General features: G+C 41.6%; 2 protein-coding genes across 4 annotated transcripts in view; both read right to left on the bottom strand.

Moving 5' to 3' along the window:
* TTPA (alpha tocopherol transfer protein) overlaps window positions 1–2,256 on the bottom strand; it is a 32,340-nt gene extending 30,084 nt beyond the window's left edge. Inside the window, exon 1 of the mRNA XM_060243708.1 lies at window positions 1,357–2,256. Coding sequence (XP_060099691.1) covers window positions 1,357–1,560 — 204 coding nt within the window. The 5' untranslated portion in view covers window positions 1,561–2,256. The remainder of the gene's footprint in view (window positions 1–1,356) is intronic.
* A 10,758-nt stretch (window positions 2,257–13,014) lies between these two features.
* The window catches only part of RNF4 (ring finger protein 4), a 6,674-nt gene continuing 843 nt past the window's right edge, over window positions 13,015–18,845 (bottom strand). For all 3 annotated transcript variants that reach the window (XM_060243705.1, XM_060243707.1, XM_060243706.1), the window contains exon 2: window positions 13,015–18,670. In XM_060243705.1, coding sequence (XP_060099688.1) covers window positions 17,809–18,670 — 862 coding nt within the window. In that variant the 3' untranslated portion in view covers window positions 13,015–17,808. The remainder of the gene's footprint in view (window positions 18,671–18,845) is intronic.

Raw genomic sequence — 18,845 nt, 5'->3', positions numbered from 1 at the left:
GCTTACTATCCTGCTGATATCCAAGCTGTAATGTATTGGACTGTCCTGAGCAACCTATGTTTTGCTGCCATTTTGTTTTAGTAACTGACTTTAATTACCTATTGATAGTAGTTTATTTATGCTGTTAGCCACTCTGCACCCACCATGAAATAGGGCAGGATATACGTGTAATAAATAAATAAATACATAAGGGCAACCAGGAAAACAATTTCGCAGATGTAATATTTCCCAAATATGGCAAATTCTCAATATGTAACAGTTGTACACATGCACACAGAAGTCCATTTTGTCCCTGTGCCATGCCTTCTTCATCCGTGCACAGTACTACTTCAGAGCGATTTCTCATACTAGATAGTAATACTGACTGAAATAAATAAATGACTCATATTCTCTTTCCTTGCTTCGTATGTCATGTCCCAAGCAAAACCACAGCAAACACCTTTGCCAAAACACATAAGCTTCAGATCTTCTCAACTTCTTCAGACAGTACACAGAAAAGGTAAAGCAGAAGGATATGAGTCCTTTCCATTTCTGAATATTACTCCTGTGAAACCACCTTATATAATATCCTGCCAGTTAAGAGTTGTATGCTATAAGATTCTGACTCCAAGGCACTTCCAGCATTCCTTCACTTATCTAAGATACACCTAGAGAACACTGTGTGAATGTGTACATAGGTGTGCTACAACCACATTTTCAATCGCAAACATATCAGGTAAACAGGACTGTATTAATAACTGCCATGCTTACTGTATTACCTCTAAAGTAAAACCTTAGCGAGCATCTCCCCTACAGTGAAAAATATCCACACCTGCACTTCTCCATACAGTACACAGAAAGGCTTCAAGAGCCTATGGATGTGTGAGCTGGTGTGGCAGTTAATGCTAAGGTGGTAGGGCTCAACTCTCCAGTCAACGATTAAATTCGCTGCGTAGCTTTGGGCCAGTCAGCATTTATCTCAGCCTAATCTACTTTAGCGGGGTGGGAGGAGGAGAGAGCTCAGTACGCTGGGTGCCGAGGAAAGGGCAGTTCAGGATAGCCAGAGTGAGTCCTTTCCGTGCTCTCGAACTCCCTCCTCCGCTATGGAGCTGCTGCATCTTCATCTTTGCGTTGTGACCTCCTTAACTAGCCCTTTGGGGAAACGGCGGGCTCTCCCGAGGAAATCCCAGCCCAGGGAGAAGAGAGCGCTCCACCCCCTCCCGTCGCCTGGCTGCGTCCGCACCGCACCGCACCGCCTCGCAGTTACAGGCAAGGAGGCAGGAGCAGCAGCGCGGCGTCCGTGGGGAGAGCCGATGAGGAGCCAGTAATGCCCAGAGACCTCGAGAGGCTTGGCGTCCGTCCGCTCGCGCCCTTTACCTTCCAGGCTTGGTCCAGATAGAAGTCTCGAGCTCGCAAGAAGCGCACCAGGAAGGCGTCCGAGAGGGCCAGCGGCCACGGCTGGAGGGCCTCTTCCTCGGCTCGGCGCCGGAGTTCCGCCACGGCAGCTTTCACCACGGGCGCCTCGTCTGGCAGCTCGTTGAGGTTCCCGGGCAGGGCAGGCGGCGGGTCCTCGGGGCTCATTGCAGCGCGGCTACTGCGGGGCCCGGCGAAGGAAAGGCAAGGTGGGCTGCTGCTGCTGCTGCTGCCGTGCAACGCCCGCTCGGCTGGAAGGGAGCTTCTTCTCCGGCCCTCCTTTCGCGCTGCGTTACATAACCGCCGAGAGGAGCGGCGAGTGGCCCGACCGGACCAGCCACCAAGCCTGTTGCCAAAAGCACTTCGCAACCGAGTCGGGCTCGCGCCTCCCCCATTGGCCTGCCACCAGGCAGCCGGCCAGCAAAGCCTTTCGCCCTGCCCGCCCGCCAGCCCGCACTCCCCGGCGCCTCCTGGACTGACGTAACGAGGGAAGCACCGCGGCTGGGGAAGGGGTTCGCTGCACCGCCGGGCAGGGAGAGACCAAGACCCTCAGGGGGAACTCCGTTGGCCGGCGTCAGGATTGCTGCTTGTGGACTAAACCAGTTGACCCCTGGATAGGAGTGGAGTTGTCTTCACTAGGGCTGCAGATTCAGGCCCACGGAGGGTTTTAACCGGAGTTGGGAATCGCCAGGATTTATGCCAACCCCCTTTTAATATTAACATAGACGTGTCGGCATAATCTTCCTGGCTGCATATTCGCCTTTGTGTCAAATGTTAGATTGTTAACTTCTTGGGGACTGGCATCTGTTGACTTCTTGTTACTCTTGTGCAGCAACAGGCACAAATCAATATATATTTAAATCAACAAAGTCTCAGCTCTGCGACTCAGAGTGATGTTAATAAAACGGGGGCATCCGAGCTTGCATAAAGCAGCTTACCAGCTCACACCCATAGTAAAGCTATCTTGCACCTGAGCTCATGAAAGAGAGTTTTCTAGAGAAGGGACTGTGAACCTGAGCCCTGGCTGCTCTCTTTATAGAAGCTAAGAAACAGAGTCTTCATTTGTTTTAATCACACTATCCCACCTCCAATCAAGATGGTTATAACAATGGGGTGCACCTATCTTTTCCATCCATAACTAAAATAGATGAGAACATAAGCCATGTTGGGTCAAGCCAATGGTCCATCCAGTCTAACACTCTGTGTTACAGTGACCAAAACCCAGATGTCATCAGGAGGTCCACCTAGGGTGGCCAGAATTCCAGAAGCCCTCCCACTGTTGCCCGCAAGCATCAAGATTCCAAATGTTCAGTGATCATTAGTTTGAAATAGCAGGGTGTGATAGAGTATATGGCATTGTTTAATCCTTCTGCCTTTATTAATTATACTTTTGGATAATTCACATAAATCCGCTGGCCTATAATTAACTGGCATTAGAAATTCTATAGAAGGTTCAGTGTAGTATTTTGATAGATCGCTGTTTAAATGTTTTATTATTTTACTGTTTAAACTGTTGTAATTGATGTATTTTAAATTTAAAATTCTATGTTAGATTTTATATGTTGTGAGCCGCCCTGAGCCACTTCGGTGGAAAGGACGGGATATAAATTGAAATAAACTTAAACTTAAACTATCCTGCACAGGATATGTATTATATAGGGTATATCAACTCTCAAGGTTGATGAATCCTAAAGGTTTTATTATTTTTAGGGTTCAATCCTCTTTTGAGCAAGACATGTTAGGAAGTGTGCAGTGCAATTTTTCAGTTTCTTTAATTGTTGGTTAGAACATTAATACTCAACAAAGCATTTAGCAACTTTTGAATTTTATTCACATGTTCAGTATTTTTATAACTTAAAAGTCTACTCATTCAAGAATTGCAGTGTTTGGAAAAAATAGGCTGAGAAAGAAATCAAATAAAAAGTTCAAACTGATGGTACCATGTTTTTCATAGTGCCATAGCTGTGCTTCACAATATTTTTTAAACTGGGTGCTCAATCTGGCTATTTTTAGTTTATACCCCTGAAAGTCATACAATTTTCTGCTGCCTTTTCTACTTATTAGGATTTCTGCTGCTCAAGCAGCTACATGTTGAAGATGCTGACTGTGAAGAAAATGGTTCCCTAGAAACTTTGGTCATTTTAAAATCTTTGGTTCAAGCCTCAGATGTGGCCTAGAAAGACTTTCCAGAGATAAAAGAGAGACAGCTAGCAAAGCAAGATGACCTTGTTATTCTTAGATAACATGCAGCTGTGTAGAGGAGTGAGTGCTTAGCACCAACTTCCAATTAACACATTTCAATCAATTGAGGTTGATGGGTTTCACCTTTGAGAAAGGGGCTGAGACAAACTGCAGTAAATTTCCTTTCCTTTCATCCTGGTCAAGTCACCCTACAGCTTATTTGTCCACCAATAGGGAGTTACATCATCTTTAAGGGTTTTCGTTGGTTCTTCAGGCCCAGAATCATGTTGGACGCATAAAGAAGTTAGGTTTTCTTTTTAGAGTTCTGTTTGATGGTGACTGTGCTACCTCCCATACAGATGCTGTTATGCTCCTGGCAGCCATCTTGATTGCTTATTCGTGTGGGCCAGACAGCTCACTGGTCTTGGCTAGCTCTGGAGAACGAGCTGCTTGATGCTGAGATCCTTCAGCCTGAGATGGAGTAACATTTGGTAACTTGGAATCATTGTATTTGGCTAACTGTGTTAGATAGTATTTTAATTCCTAGATTTGTTTCCCCTCAGTCTTGTTTTTTTAAATTATATTTTTGCACCTTAATAAATTAATTAAATTTTACTTGTTGAGGTTCCTGCCTTCAATTGACCTCAATCCTAATTCCAGTGTTTTGACGCAGTAACCACCTACCAGCTATTTGTCTTTTGTTTGGGAAACTCGTTCTGCAGGCCTCGCCCTGCATAGTTGACTTTCATGTTAATTTTCCTGCAAGGCTGGGAGACTTGCTCTTTTGCTCCTAAACTGTTGGGATAGATAGAAAGTGCTGGTGATAGCCCACCAGACTAATATGAGGACAGCCTTATGGTGAAGTTTTGTAATTTTATTGTGCTGCAAGCATTCCATCCAAAAGTCCTTAGCCAGGGTTAGGTTGGGAACTTTTGACATTAACTTATTCAGGTGTTTTGGTATTTGCAACAGCTGAAAAGCTCAGAAGCAAATCTGCAACAAGTTCTATATATTTATTCACATGGTTTCCTGTCTGTGGGGCATAATGATGTAAACTTCCAGTAAAGTGATTTTCATGTGTGGTATTGGTGAGAATATATCAATCCACTGAAACATTCTCTTCTGTAAAGGCTGAAATATAGATATCTTCTTTAAAGGGCTGACTTGCACAATGTGATTGTATTTTAGTGACAAACACATGAACATAGCCCAGTATGAAAAGACCAGTTATTGCAACATCTTAAAAACTGATTTTCAGGGAATAGTAACTGGAAGTTACGCTCATCGTGGGCATTTCATAAGAACAAAGGGTGAAATAAGAGGTGATGCAGTTGTTTACAAGGATTTGTAAAAATACACACATAAATCACCATAAGTACACTTGAAAAGGCATTTATTGGTTCAATAAGAAGTGATACATAAATGTGGATGAGATGTCATGGGTGATCATATATCTGTATCATTCATGTATATCTAGTTAAACACTGCAATAATACATTAAACCATAAATATTTGAGCAATCAGTCATTCTGCAGCCACTGACTTTAAGGGCGTTTTTGCACTGACCTTAATCAGCAGCGACGCACCTCTTCACCGCGCAGGATCGGCGCGGATTTTGCACTAATTGCCACGGAGCACCCGGAAGATCCAGAAAGTCCCGCGGCTTTTGCGGCGCAAATGGAAACTGTTTTTTGGCGGTTTCTGTTTGCGCCGCAAAAGCCGCGGGACTTTCCGGTTCTTCCGGGTGCTCCGCGGCAATTAGTGCGAAATCCGCGCCGATCCTGCGCGGTGAAGAGAGCGTCGCTGCTGATTAAGGTCAGTGCGAAAACGCCCTCTGAGACTATCAGTGTAAATCTGAACAGTTACATCGAGGCCTGTAGCCACAGGGGGCACTGTAGGGGCGCTGCCCCCTGACTTCCAGCCAGTGCCCCCCAACTCCCAAGGAGCTCTCCAAGGTGCAGCCTGCTTTTTTTCTTTTTGTCATGGCTGAGCCAGCAAAGCATCATCAGTGGCAGCCAGTACTGGGAGAGCTGAGCAGGGCACAGTGCACTGCAGCAGCAAAAGCAACAGGCAGAGAAAAGGAAGGTGAAGGAGTGGGAGGTGGAGGAAACCAAGTGGAATGGGCCAGGGCGGGAGGGGGACAGATGGAGCTGCTGGCTGCAAAGCACTGGAATGCGGAATAGGGAGGTGGAAGGAAAAACCCCTGCTTGCGTTGTTAGCCTAAATGCCCTCCAAACGAGGTTGGGGAATTAGTTAGGTGGGCACTTGGCTCACTAGGAATCTTTTACGAATGTATACAAGAATACACGTCCAGAAAAGTGATGCTTTGATATTTGGGACTCTAATTTAGTAAAACCAATTACAATTTATTAAGAAAAATATAGTCTTCCATACAAGATAAAAATACACATACAACCATACATACACACAGTCCTAGGAAATATAGATAGATGGATAGGGGAACATATAAGGGTAGACACACAGGGCAATATTACCTATCGTAGTCTTCAAGGAAGGCTCCAATGGCGACAAAAGAGGACGGGGGAAATGGACCCAAAACTGTGGCCAGAATTGGGGATGGATCTAGACAGTGGAATTGGGATACTGCTAGAAGCGCACATGAGTGTAGTTGGGTCAGAGGTTATAAGGACTCCCTTGAGCCCTCAAGGGATGGGAGGTAGGAGGGAGGAGAAAGGGGAGGCTCTGCAATGACCAGGAGGGCTGGACTATTGCAGAGCCAATAGCAAGTTCCTTGGTGGCACCTAATTGGGTACCTGTCTTGACCAATGAACTTGCCTGGATCCTGGGTACCTGAAAGAATTTCCAGATTGAAACAGGCCGTCGGGTAGGCTCCAAAGTGACAGAATAGAAGTGATTACTGGGTGGGGAACACTTAAGATTAGATGGGCTTATCTGAAAAGGTGACAATAAGAGAATCGAATATTGACCTAGGTATCCCCCGGATTAGACAAAAGACTTGGCTCATGCAGGAGATGGTCTTCCTCTTTCTTAGTCTTCTTCCTGGCACCAATCTTTGTCCTGGGTTTTGTTAGACAAAGGCTTGAGTGGTCTGGCAGGATCCATGCCTGGATAAGCTTGATTGCCTTATGCAAAAGCTGAAGCAGCTGTTGGATATGGAGTCAGGAAAGCAAGATGGATTCTGGTGGTGTTAGCCTTTGGTTCATGGAAACAGGCTGGAAACTGTTTGCTTGTACAGTTCATGGTGGCATGGCTTCCTTTACTGCAGCGGCCAAGACTGGGCACACAAGGAGCAGAGTTCTGGCTAACACCCATCCAGAGGTGTAGAATGCAGCTGCAAAGCTAAGGCTTATAGTATCCACATAAGCCTTAGAAACTGTAAGCAAAGTCCACTTCTCAGAGCAGATGTGTGTGAGCCAAAACTCCAGGCACCCTGGCAACCATACTGGTGATAACGATGTTCATATATATGAAAAGTAGGGGGCTTTCCTTACAGCGTGCAAGGTGCAGTCCCTTCTTGAGCCCAAAGTTTTAGGGTTTTCTGCCTTGACTTGGCTACTTTCAGAACCTCCAGCTTTTATACCTGCCCTGAAAAGCTTCTGAGAAGTGGCTAGCCCCACAGTGGATAGGAAAGTGTGCCCCCCCCCCAACTTTTAAAATCCTGACTACACCCTTCTAAACCCATTGCTAAAGGAGTTAACTTTGCCTAGGATGTAGTGGTGCTAAGGGGGTAATTGTGCATAGGATGTCACTATGCAATTATAAGAACACTTTCCTGAGAATAAACCCTATTGACTAGACCTGGGCAGGCTTCCAAGTAGACTGGACTATCTTAGAACTGTCATTTATGAAGCCTTGTGTTTGAAATGGAATAATGACTAGTAATAGCCTTCAGGTTTGAAGGATTAATTTTTGAGAACATTTGAAAATTGTTAGTTGTCTTTAAATGCTTTCCAGCTTATTCACAGCTTCATTCCAATATTCATTCACCTTACCTAGTCGTATTAAAACTGTTCCTCATCCTGAGATGGATATTCCAGGAAAGCTGAATCTTGGAAGCTAAGCAGTGGACTCTGGCAAGTAGTTGGATGGGAGACCTCCTTGAAAGACCTATAGGGGTCAGTCACCAGAAGTTGTCATGACTTTCAGGTGTATTCACACGAAATACAAACATGTTAAAACCCTGTTCCTCTACCATAACAACAGTTTAGTAAGAAAGAAAATGCTGAGTGAATTACCTTACATTTCTTGTGTTTGGTGGTATTTTGTTATCCTTAAGTTACGGCCTGTTATGCTCAGTGGAAATCTCATTTCTATTCATGGCTCATCACATGATGATCCAGCACCAGCTCTGTGAAATATGGACAAAAAGTCTCTCAATTTTCACCTTAAAAAGAAATTCAGGAATAATGTTTTCCATCAAAGAATGGAAACACAACATTCCAATAAAACACGGCAATATGTCTGATTTATATTTCTTTTTTAAAGCTATTTAGCGCTGCCTCCAAGTCCCATAATGTGGAATGACTTAGTCTATAAAGAGTCATTAAAATACAACTTACCAAGTTAAATAATAGTGCAAGCATGGATGGAGAGTCTTTGGCTCACTAGTGATGTTGCAGGTGCCCATAATACCAACAGATTGAATATCACTTTCACAATCACAAATGCACACATCTTGGATAAGAATGGGGGAATTGTCCCTCTCCCCCCCCTTGTTGAAAAATGTGCTTTAAATGTTGGGAAAATTTTATTTTCCTTCAATGGAAGTGCTGACTTTTATGTTCTCTTCCATTAAAAAGCATTAGTAAGAACAACAGATAAAAATCTCAAGACACAACTGGTGTGTATTTATAAAATGAATTCTCAGGAGATTTCTACAAACAAAACCACATGCAAGCTGCCCTCCACCCCCGTTTGATCCCAAAGAAGACAATCTCACATTTCTAATATAAAGGCTTTGCCTAAAAATAGATATTTGTTGTTTAGATACACATTTAAGTGACTAGATTCAAATACAAATAGGCTGCATATGTTCAGTGAAACTTTTCCTTTCTTCCCTTTGTAAAAGATGTTTGCATTTAACACATATTTAGAAATTTCTTGTGTTTCAAAAGTACAGTGAATACAAACTGCTGTTCTATGAAAACAACTAAGAAGTTTCATGAGGTGTGTGGAATTAGTTGTGTATATTTTTTGATCTGGACCAACATATCTACATTTATTGTCTGCCATTTTTTTAGGCTCAAAAATCCATAGTGATAGTTTAACTAAACCTATGCAAACCCATGAAGGAATACATGGAGACCAAGTCCTATGAGGAAAGGTTGAAGGAGCTGGGGATGTTTAGTCTGGAGAGGAGGCGGCTGAGAGGTGATATGATCACCATCTTCAAGTACTTGAAGGGCTGTCATATAGAGGATGGTGTGGAATTGTTTTCTGTGGCCCCGGAAGGTAGGACCAGAACCAATGGGATGAAATTAAATCAAAAGAGTTTCCGGCTCAACATTAGGACAAACTTCCTGACCGTTAGAGCGATTCCTCAGTGAAACAGGCTTCCTCCGGAGGCTCTCCTTTCTTGGAGGTTTTTAAGCAGAGGCTAGGTGGCCATCTGACAGCAATGAAGATCCTGTGAATTTGGGGTACGTATTTGTGGGTTTCCTGCATTGTGCAAGGGGTTGGACTAGATGACCCTGGAGGTCCCTTCCAACTCTATGATTCTATACGTTGTGTTGAAAATGAATTTTACTTTTGAGAACACAGGTTCCAAGGATATGCAGGTTATTCATGTATTGGGAGGGAGTCACTTTATCAAGTCCAGGGGCCCCAACTTGAGTTGCGAGATTATTATTATTATATGACGTAGTTGTGATAGAAATAAGTTTCTTTCATAACTCATGAGACTAGGGAATGGATGGGATCATGTCATCACAAGTCTAGGTAGAAAAAGATTAAACTTGAGCCTACTTATGCTGAAATCATTGACCATGTAAGAGCAATCCTGTGCAGAGTTATTCCACTCTTAATCCAGTGCTTTAATTTGAATTTGATTCTGGAGTAACTCTTTTAGGAATTGCACTGGAAATCACTGTAACTCCTCATACTTCCACTTAATGTGCCTGCAATTAGGGCTTAGGTCTCCCTCTATTGGGATCCCAATTTATAACAATTAGCTTCCAATACAGCTAATGTTTACTTAACAATTGGACAGAAATGCTTTCTGTAAACTTTTAATGTGCTTTGACACTTAACTTGAAAGCTGCTGCTTATAACATAGTATTTTGATTTCAGGACTACAATTTATTTGTGGGGCTCAGTTGCCATTTCTGTGCCATGGATTCAAGCAAAGGGTAACACTTCCAAGTTTTCCTACTGAGCAACTCGAAGAATAAGCCCTAAACTTAGTTGATAATTAACTAAAATTGCACATTGCATGTTGGAGTCCTTAGAATTTGTAGGTATCTATTATTTACTTGTACTTTTGTTCAGCCACAGACCTTGTGAACAAGAAAGATCAATAAATACTTGAACAGTTTTTAACTACTGACTGCCCTGGTACAAATATCTCAAGTATCAGCTATTTGCTTTTTGCTAGTTGCCAGGCTTAAAGAGTTATAACAATGAAGACCATAGTTGTAGTAGTAGTAATATCGCAGCAAGAATCCTGTGAAGATAAATCTGAAATTCCCACAACTTTGCTAGATCTCATATTGCTGAACACCATCTATCAGTCAAATATGACTGTGATAATTCACAATAATATCATAGGGTTTCCTGAGATTCTTAGAGCAGCAGTGGGCAATAAAAGTTGACAAGTAAGAGACCTGACAACCATTGTGTGTCTGCCTAGGGGCAAAGCCCATGAGCATGGTGCACAGAGAACACACACAACCAAGTTTTTCTGGACTTGGAAGTGGACAAGTGCCAAGAGGAAGCTTTGGGATGAATGAGGGTTCACAAACGAAATCTTAATCCTGACAGAGGTGCTACTTGTGTTGTGTGTGAGGGCCATTTGAGTCAGGAAGTGGAATATCTCCTGTTCTAGATGGGGTTTCAGGTTTATAGCTTGCGTTGCTGCTGGACCTGGGTCTCCTGTTGGATGAATACATGGCAATGGTGGCAGAGCCGGATCTTCTGCTAGGCAAACTAGGCAGTTGCCTAGGGCACCAGGAGGGTAGGGGCACAAAATTGGGCTTCCCACCCCCCTCCCAGTGCCCCAGGCAAGCACCTAGTTTATCTTTCTGCCCCGCTGCTACTGCCACCTGCCACCACCGCCCGCCCCTCCCCTTCACCTCCCCACCGTGGCTCCGCCCCTCCCCCCTCCCCACCGTGGCTCCACCACCTTGCCTTTTCCTCCTCCCTCCCTTCGGACCCTTTCCAACACCGTGCCAATTTCAATGCCAGAACCGGCTCTAGCACCGCATTCCAGCTCTCTAAAGCCCCCTCTCCCGGCCAAACACTCAAATCGCAGGTAAAACCACGCTGCAAAGCCGGGCTGCGCTCACTGTCTCTCAGGAGCAGCACCCTGAAAGTGCAACCCCTGCTGCCACTGACTCCTCTCCCAGGACTGCAGGGAAGGGGGAGGAGATGGAAAGCAGAAGTCAGATCAATTCCCTACCAAAAATGGCTGCCTTGAGGTGCATACTCCATGGTATACCATACCACAACCATGCCAGGCCAAAAAAACCCAAATCACACCACAAGCTCATGCTGATGCTAACCACCACAAGGCAGGAAAAGATGGCCATAATACACTGCAAACAAAAGGAATGCTGAGCTTCAGCGTCTGTGTGACCATCATGCCTCCCACCCCCCATAATTATTCTTTCTTATCTCCATCCTGGGCCTGTTTCAAGACTTTGAGTCACCACAGACATGGGGACACACATATGTGCGTGTGAGGGAAGCTGGTATCTGTTTCAGCTGGGAAGACCACAAGGATGGGGAGGGGGTGAGTGAAGGCCAAGGGTTAATGGGGGATGAGTGACTGTCACAGTAGGGGAAGTAGTGGAGTAGTCAAGAGGAAGAGGTAGTTGAGGCGGTGGTATTCACTCAGAGCCGCTTTCTAGAGCCTGTTGTATTTCCCCCCACAATGGACCTTATTCCTAGCTGACCTTTAAAGCCTCAAATGTCCTGGGGTCAGCAAAGCTGAAGGACTACCTGCTGTCATAAGAATTATTGCAATCATCTTTGGAGGCCCTGCTTTGGGTGTCCCAGCATCTGAGGTTAAATGGGTGGCAATCTGAGAAAAGGCCTTCTTGGCTGAAGCACCAAACCACTGGCATTTCTTCCCCAGGGAGATTCAGCCTTTCCCCTCTATCATCGCTTTCTGGCGTCAGGTGAAGACTTGTTTATTGTTCCCCCAGTAACTGTTATTGATTATCCTCCAACTGTATTTTTCCATGTTTTTGTTCCATTGAATTTGTTATAATTTATATATACACTTTATTTTAAATGCTTTAATGTTTGCTGCCTTGGACAGGCAGCATAGAAATCTTTCAAATGAAAAATAAACACTTCTGACGTTAAAGGTGAGAAATGTAATTAAAATGTTTTAAATAAATAAGTAATGTCTGTCTTTTCAGTAGCTTACAGCAGGGCTACCCTCTCCCCACAGTGCCTTGCAAGATACCAGTGACAAAATGGCCTGGCAGATGAACAGCTAATCGCAAAATGGTGACTTGCGAAAAAATTAGTGTTTCAGAGCAGGTCTGCAGTATTCTGGCAGGAAACCTTTCCTCTGCTCTTTTCTAAAGGCAACCCATGACCACCACAGTAACTAACTATAAAGTTAATTGAGTTTTCCCAGAAGGAGGCAACTAGTTTTAATGCGGGATGAAAAAGTCAATAGCATGCTGCTTCACTGTCTACAATGGTGGATACATGCAAATCTTAAGGAGGAGTGGCAAGTAGGAAGGATGCTGGTGGCATTGCTTGTGTGGCTTTTTTCATACAACTGGAAATATATGGCTTTAGTAGTTCTAAAGAAAACAATTATAGTAGCCATTTTTGTTGGGAGAGTTCATTTGATTGACTGTCTACTCTGGCCTACAATAATGCAGCTGAGCTAAAGCTTAGCCATTTGATTTTATTGATGATATAAAAAAGTTCAGCAGCAGAAGCCATTTCTCAGATGGCCAAATCTTTTAATAGTCTGTTCAAACTGTAATTCACTAAAAAATGTCAGGCACACGTACTTATATTCACTATGCTCTTTACACACAATGGATTGGATCCAGACTACATTGCAATTTGTCAGTTCCTCCTTTCCACTGCACACCTCTTCATCCCTCAGTGTCACCTATCTCTCAGGACCAGTATTTCATGGAAATCAGTGGGCAAAAGAAAGCAGGAAAGTTCCATTCTGCCATTGGAAAATTTAGTCTTGATCCAACCCAGTATCTACACCACTTAAAGTCCCAGATCTTGTCTAACATTTGCAGGGAAAAAAACACAAAAAGCTTTATTTTAATTTGCAATAAAATTTATTTGCCTAATGAAGATTCCAAAAAGCAGCAGGATATATATATATATACCTAGGTACATTTAAATAAGGAAAAACCAACCATACACATTTACAAATGGACAAACATTCAGGCAACATGAAGATCTGAACACTAGTCCTTAGAATCATGCATCGTCTTATTTGGCCAATTTCAGTTGCCTTGAAAATCAATTGCTAATAGTTCCATATTTTTTGTTGTGAAAATGTAAATACTATTCTAAAAATTAGCATTACAAACTAAAAACTAGTAAGAATTCCCAAAAGCTAGTACACAACTTTTGGTAAACATTCACATCCAAAAGAACTTATACCAATAAAGAATTATAATGCAGTACCATGAATTTATGCAGCTTCAACTGAGACAAAAACTCTGTAAATGAACTTAATTATGAATCATTACTTTCATAACATCCCTATATTCTAGTATTGCCTGTCACAAGGCAGCTACATCTTCTATAATACTAGTTTTCAAAATGATATTAGATTTATCAATCAGAAGATACTGAGTTGATTTCTAAATGTATTTAACAGGGATCTAAAAGCTGCCAGGATCTCAAATGAATGAAGATCTCAAATTAATGAACTTATTAAGTTTTACATTTTAGTACAAGAAATCAAGAGGTCTTCCTACATGAAGCATTTCTAAATGCTGTTATTTTCATCAGTTCATACTCATTAAATGTTTTAAGCTGCATGGATCAAATTTATCCACGAGTGAATTCCACAGATATGAGAGATGCATTTAAGTGATCCAGTCAGAACCATTCATTTAGATGCGGCTCTCAGACATATGGAATCTGCTTGTGGATCAGTCTGAGAAGACATTTAAAGGGCACCTAATTTGTGGAGAATTGTTCTTTTAGATAGCTCTTTATGCATCAAGATGAGAATGACTATTGCATCATGCAGTTTCCTATATATTAAAGACTAGAAAAGAGAATTTACAATTTATCCATCATATAACAAAAAGTATAAATGAATACTCCACAAACCTTCTAATCCAATAAGGTAGTACATGAGAAAATATTCTGCACAGCATTCCACAGAACAGCCAGTTAAATGCTTACAGCATATCTGCATGTTTAGTATATGGATTAGTTTCATTTATACAGAGCATCTGATCTCCAGGATCCGTTTTCACAAGAAAAGGATCTTGTCCTGTCTGCAATGCTGATTTATCAGAGGACAATCCAGTAATATATAAGATGTAGCATGGTAAAAACACAGTACAAAATACAAATGGAAAATAATCATTGCAGTGAGATATTAAAAGTGAGAACCTTAATATCACTCATGGCAATGAGACATAATCCCCATGTTACAGCATTTAGAATATATTACCTTGTTTGTATGGACTTCTTGCATTCTATATAAGGAAAGGTCCACCTAATTGATTTGTTTTAGTATATTGTGACAAAGACAACTAGAACGCTAGTTATTATCTGTACAGTTCATTTCCCAGTTTATCATTTTGCAAACAAGCTTCCCATTGTGTACTAGTCAGCAAAATTTGAAATTTAGAATAAGCTCATTGACATTAACTGAGCTGTATGGTGTCAAATATGAGAAAGATATTCAGCGATCAATGCCACTGAAACCCTGGATGCCTAGATGCAGTAGCTGAATTTTGATGGTAAATTTTGTTTTTCAGTCAAATTTCACACAAAGCCATTTTTGCTACAAACAACAAACTAACAACGCCTTGATGGGCCTTTTAATTTTAAATATACCTTTTTAAAACAGGCAGCTAGTGATAAACTCAAATTATATTAATGTATCCTTACTATGAGTTGTAACCACACCCTTTAGATGCACCTTCTTAAATAATTAAAATCAACCCTTGTTAAATACTTACTGCCTTTGGAGCCTATACTCTTGTTTGTGTGTTTGTCCTCAACTCTCATGCTTACATATCATAAAGTGTTTCAAAATCCATTTTGCGCGATAACCACATATTAAACCACAGCATTCAAATGATCATGGTATGAAAAAGTAACATTAAACAAAACAACTTATTAGAAAGTTAGGAAAAGAATACAGTGGATATAAAAGCTATAGTTAAAACACATACAAGTTTTTATTTAAAGCTAAAAAACACACATCGGAGGCAATTATGCTTCCATTTAAGTGATGATACGACAGCCAAAATATTGTAAAAAGATTGGATTCTGTCACCTTTCCAACAGCAGAAGAGACTCAGTCCTTGCTTTCCCCTGACATTGCCATGTAGTCCCCAAAAGCTAATGCTGGGGGTTACATGATTTTTATGGAATAGAAGCATGACTATCAGGGGTCTAAAGTGAAGAAAACAATCAGACAAGATTGCCCCTCCTCTTTCTACCAACAAAATGGCAGCAGACAACCTTAACAATATTTGGAACAGTGAACAATATATAATTATGGTGCTTTAGCTTTAACATTTTTATTGGACTGGGAAGTACTTTGTTCTGCTACATTTAACAACAGGTTTGAGGCACTCTTAATCCTAATAATCCCTTCAAAATTAGTAAATTCCACCACATTCCTCATCAATGACTGAGACTGAATATTTGATTGGTCACTTTGCATCAGGAAAATACCCTGCTGAGATCATCATACTTTGCAGAGGTTTTCAAAACCAACGTTCTATGTGGCGCCTGTCATATGCAAGCTCTCTAATGGTATAAATATCTCAAACCACCTCCTCACTGGGAGAAATCTAATGTACTAATCCATAAGGAAGAATACAAAAGCTTTCCTTCAAATTAAATCCAGAACATTGTTGGATATTTTGGCTGCTGTATGTAGAAATTACCTCATTTCTAAACTTGAAGAGTCAGCGTTCACAAATTAGGTTCTTGCCAAGGACCAGGTTGATTTTATGGCTAGCTGTTCTATTACAAAAAGCTGTCTGCAGTGCTCATCTTTTTAACAACCCCCCCCCTCAATTCATAAAATCATGTACTATGTTTGCGAAAGAAGCCTTCAACACAACTGATAAAAATAAGCTACTTTAGGAAACTTCGTAACTCTATCCTTAGCTGCGGATTGGCAAAATTGTATTCTCTATTTTAACATCACATTACAAACAAAAACCTATGTCTATGGTGGTATCACCAGTGACGTCCCAATCAATCAGTTTTTGGCCCTTTTCTTTTTATTACTCAACTGAAAGCTAAACTGAATATGTATATGCTTTCTCCCTCATGACTGCAGTAAAAAAAATAATTTTATTTTATGGTACTGATGTACTACTAACTTTACATTAGTTGGCTTATACATGTTGCTTGCAGCTTTCTGTAGTTATAATGGTTTAAAATAAAGTTGCAGTCTTTGGATGATACTCTCCCAGGCACAAGTGGCAGACTAATTTGCATAACAAATAACTAAATTAATTTTATTATTTGGGTATCCTTTTCATGCTCTGGATCCTAGATACAGTAGCAATATAATCACACTCAAGTTATTACAATGAAGTTACAGCCAGCTGCTACAGGGGCACTTTTGGTAGATGAACATAAAAACTTCATCTTCATGGCACTAAGGCTCAAGAGGACATACCAATCTGTAAGCCCTGAAAACGGAAACCTTTATGTTACATTTTGGGAACCCTTCATAATGCCCAAGCAGCTTTTCTGGGACACTGAACCACTATAAAGCCTGCAAAGAGCCAAATTATTTTTGCAACTACTGAATTAAATTCCTTTTGTTACAGAATATAATTCCTAAAAATTGTTTAACCACATTCTTGTCACTTAATCTGGTGCCAGAACTAACCTGAATTGTTTCTCTCAAAAGTAATTTTTTCTTTCCAGGACACATTTAAGATTAGGATTCATGTCACTGCATCAATGAACAACAAAATTATGCCACAATATGCCGAGTTTAAATATTATATGGAAGACACTCTTGCTCAGCAGAAGACTGAGTTACGTGCACTTAATATCAAGTCTATCAGTTAAGAATTAGCAATATAAGTTTATTGAACATATCCTCAGGATATCATTTAATAAAAGTTTCAATGTAAAAGCATTTTACTATGAATATATTATAGGGGCCAAATCTTTCTACTGTAAGTCTCACATACATGTGGAGGAGAAAGAGTGAGGTCTAAACTTTGTTCTGTAAACCTGCTGGAAACAGAAGATTAATTTAGAATTTGACTATGGTTGTAGAAAATTGAGTATTTCTTACAAATATCATTTGTGTCTTCTATGTTGATTCCAAGAGAAAACAAACAGAAGCAGAACAGCAAAGCATACCTTCAATAAAGTATTTACACATTTGCAATAAATGTGAGCTGAAGTATGGCTATGAAGACTAGTCTCCTTGGAAATCCAGAAATGTCCACGTGAAGGGAAGCTTTAAATGAAACAACAGATGGTGATAGCACCCACTTCTTACAGACTAATTGGTATAATAAAATAGCAGATTTTCTAGTTACTTGCTAGCTTCACTCTGCATTATCGTGACTATGATTCTCAAGTACTGAACAAATACATTGAAATTTATCCCTTTTAAAGTACAGAAGTTATTCTCATTCAAATACTTTTAAAACAGTCTAGAAACACTAAGTTGCTGTATTCACTGTTCTTCAGTATCCATGGATTCTTGTTGTAAAGCTGATATTGTGATTCAGAAAACAGAGCAGGCTCATGGAAAGTTATACTTGAGCAATATGCACAACCTGTAATCATTTGTTGCAGAAGGATAATAAACATGAAATAGAGCTCAGAAATACAATTGAATTTTTCTGAGACCAATCTGAAACTTCATATATAAATTGGGTGATATTGCTTGCAACCAAGTTTCTTCCTACAAGTTGGACAAGAGTTGGCATTCCTTAGAGCATCACGGAGACACTGACTGCAGAAGACATGACCACACTTTGTTGACACAATGAGCCGCCCACTTTGTATAATTTCTGAGTAGCCATCCATGCAAATTGGGCAGCTCACAGTACCAGAACGCCTTGAGCTTGTAACTCCATCTTCCAGCAATTCCAATTCTCTTGACAATGTACTAGTCAATACAACATCATTGTCTCTTGGTTCATCATCATCACTACTTAATACACAGCTGTCAGGAAGCTGCTGGCTTCTTAACTTTCTATTTCGTCGCTGTCGCACATGCTCTTCAACAACCACAACAGAATCATTGTGTGTAAGATCGACTACCACTGGTTCTGAAGATTCACAAGTGAGGTCAACTACTTCTTCACAAACACTTTCTTCAAGGTCAATTGGTTCTACTTGTGAACCTACTTCCACAGCTGAAGCAGCCATTCGACTTTGCTTGCGAGTTTGCCTAGAATTAATTGTTCCTCCACAGCGCTTTTTGGAGACGTCAGCCTTTCCTATGCTCTCGCTGGAAATCAAGGAGGTACCTGTAGCAGTCGCTACAAGATCGGTCCCAGTGGCAGGAGAAGAAGAAGCCACAGCGGAAGTGGATGGCGAGGAGAAGGAAAGGGTGGCTGAAGAAGCTGATCCTACAGCTTTGGTTTCTAGGCTGTCGGCTAGATTTGATGGGCCTAGGCCACCCGTCCGTTTGTTCTTCCTGCGCTTTGCTCCGCCGCGTTTCGCATCGGTCGGGCTCATGGTACGCGGAGAGGCCAAACTCGCATCAAACGATACACTAGGAGCAAGAGAAATACGTGAGAGCTACAGGCCGCAAAAACAGAACTCCACCCAAACTTCCTGCTTGTACTCACAAGGCCCACAGCACGGCCCTCACCCACCCACGCCAAAGCGCACTCTCCAGCGCTTCTCTTTTCAAGCAAGGAACACGGCTCCTCGTTTCTGCCCCTCTC

This window comes from Heteronotia binoei, chromosome 7 (assembly GCF_032191835.1).
Source record: "Heteronotia binoei isolate CCM8104 ecotype False Entrance Well chromosome 7, APGP_CSIRO_Hbin_v1, whole genome shotgun sequence".
In the NCBI taxonomy this organism is placed as follows: Eukaryota; Metazoa; Chordata; class Lepidosauria; order Squamata; family Gekkonidae; genus Heteronotia; species Heteronotia binoei.
This window is presented reverse-complemented; position numbering and strand designations above follow the sequence as displayed.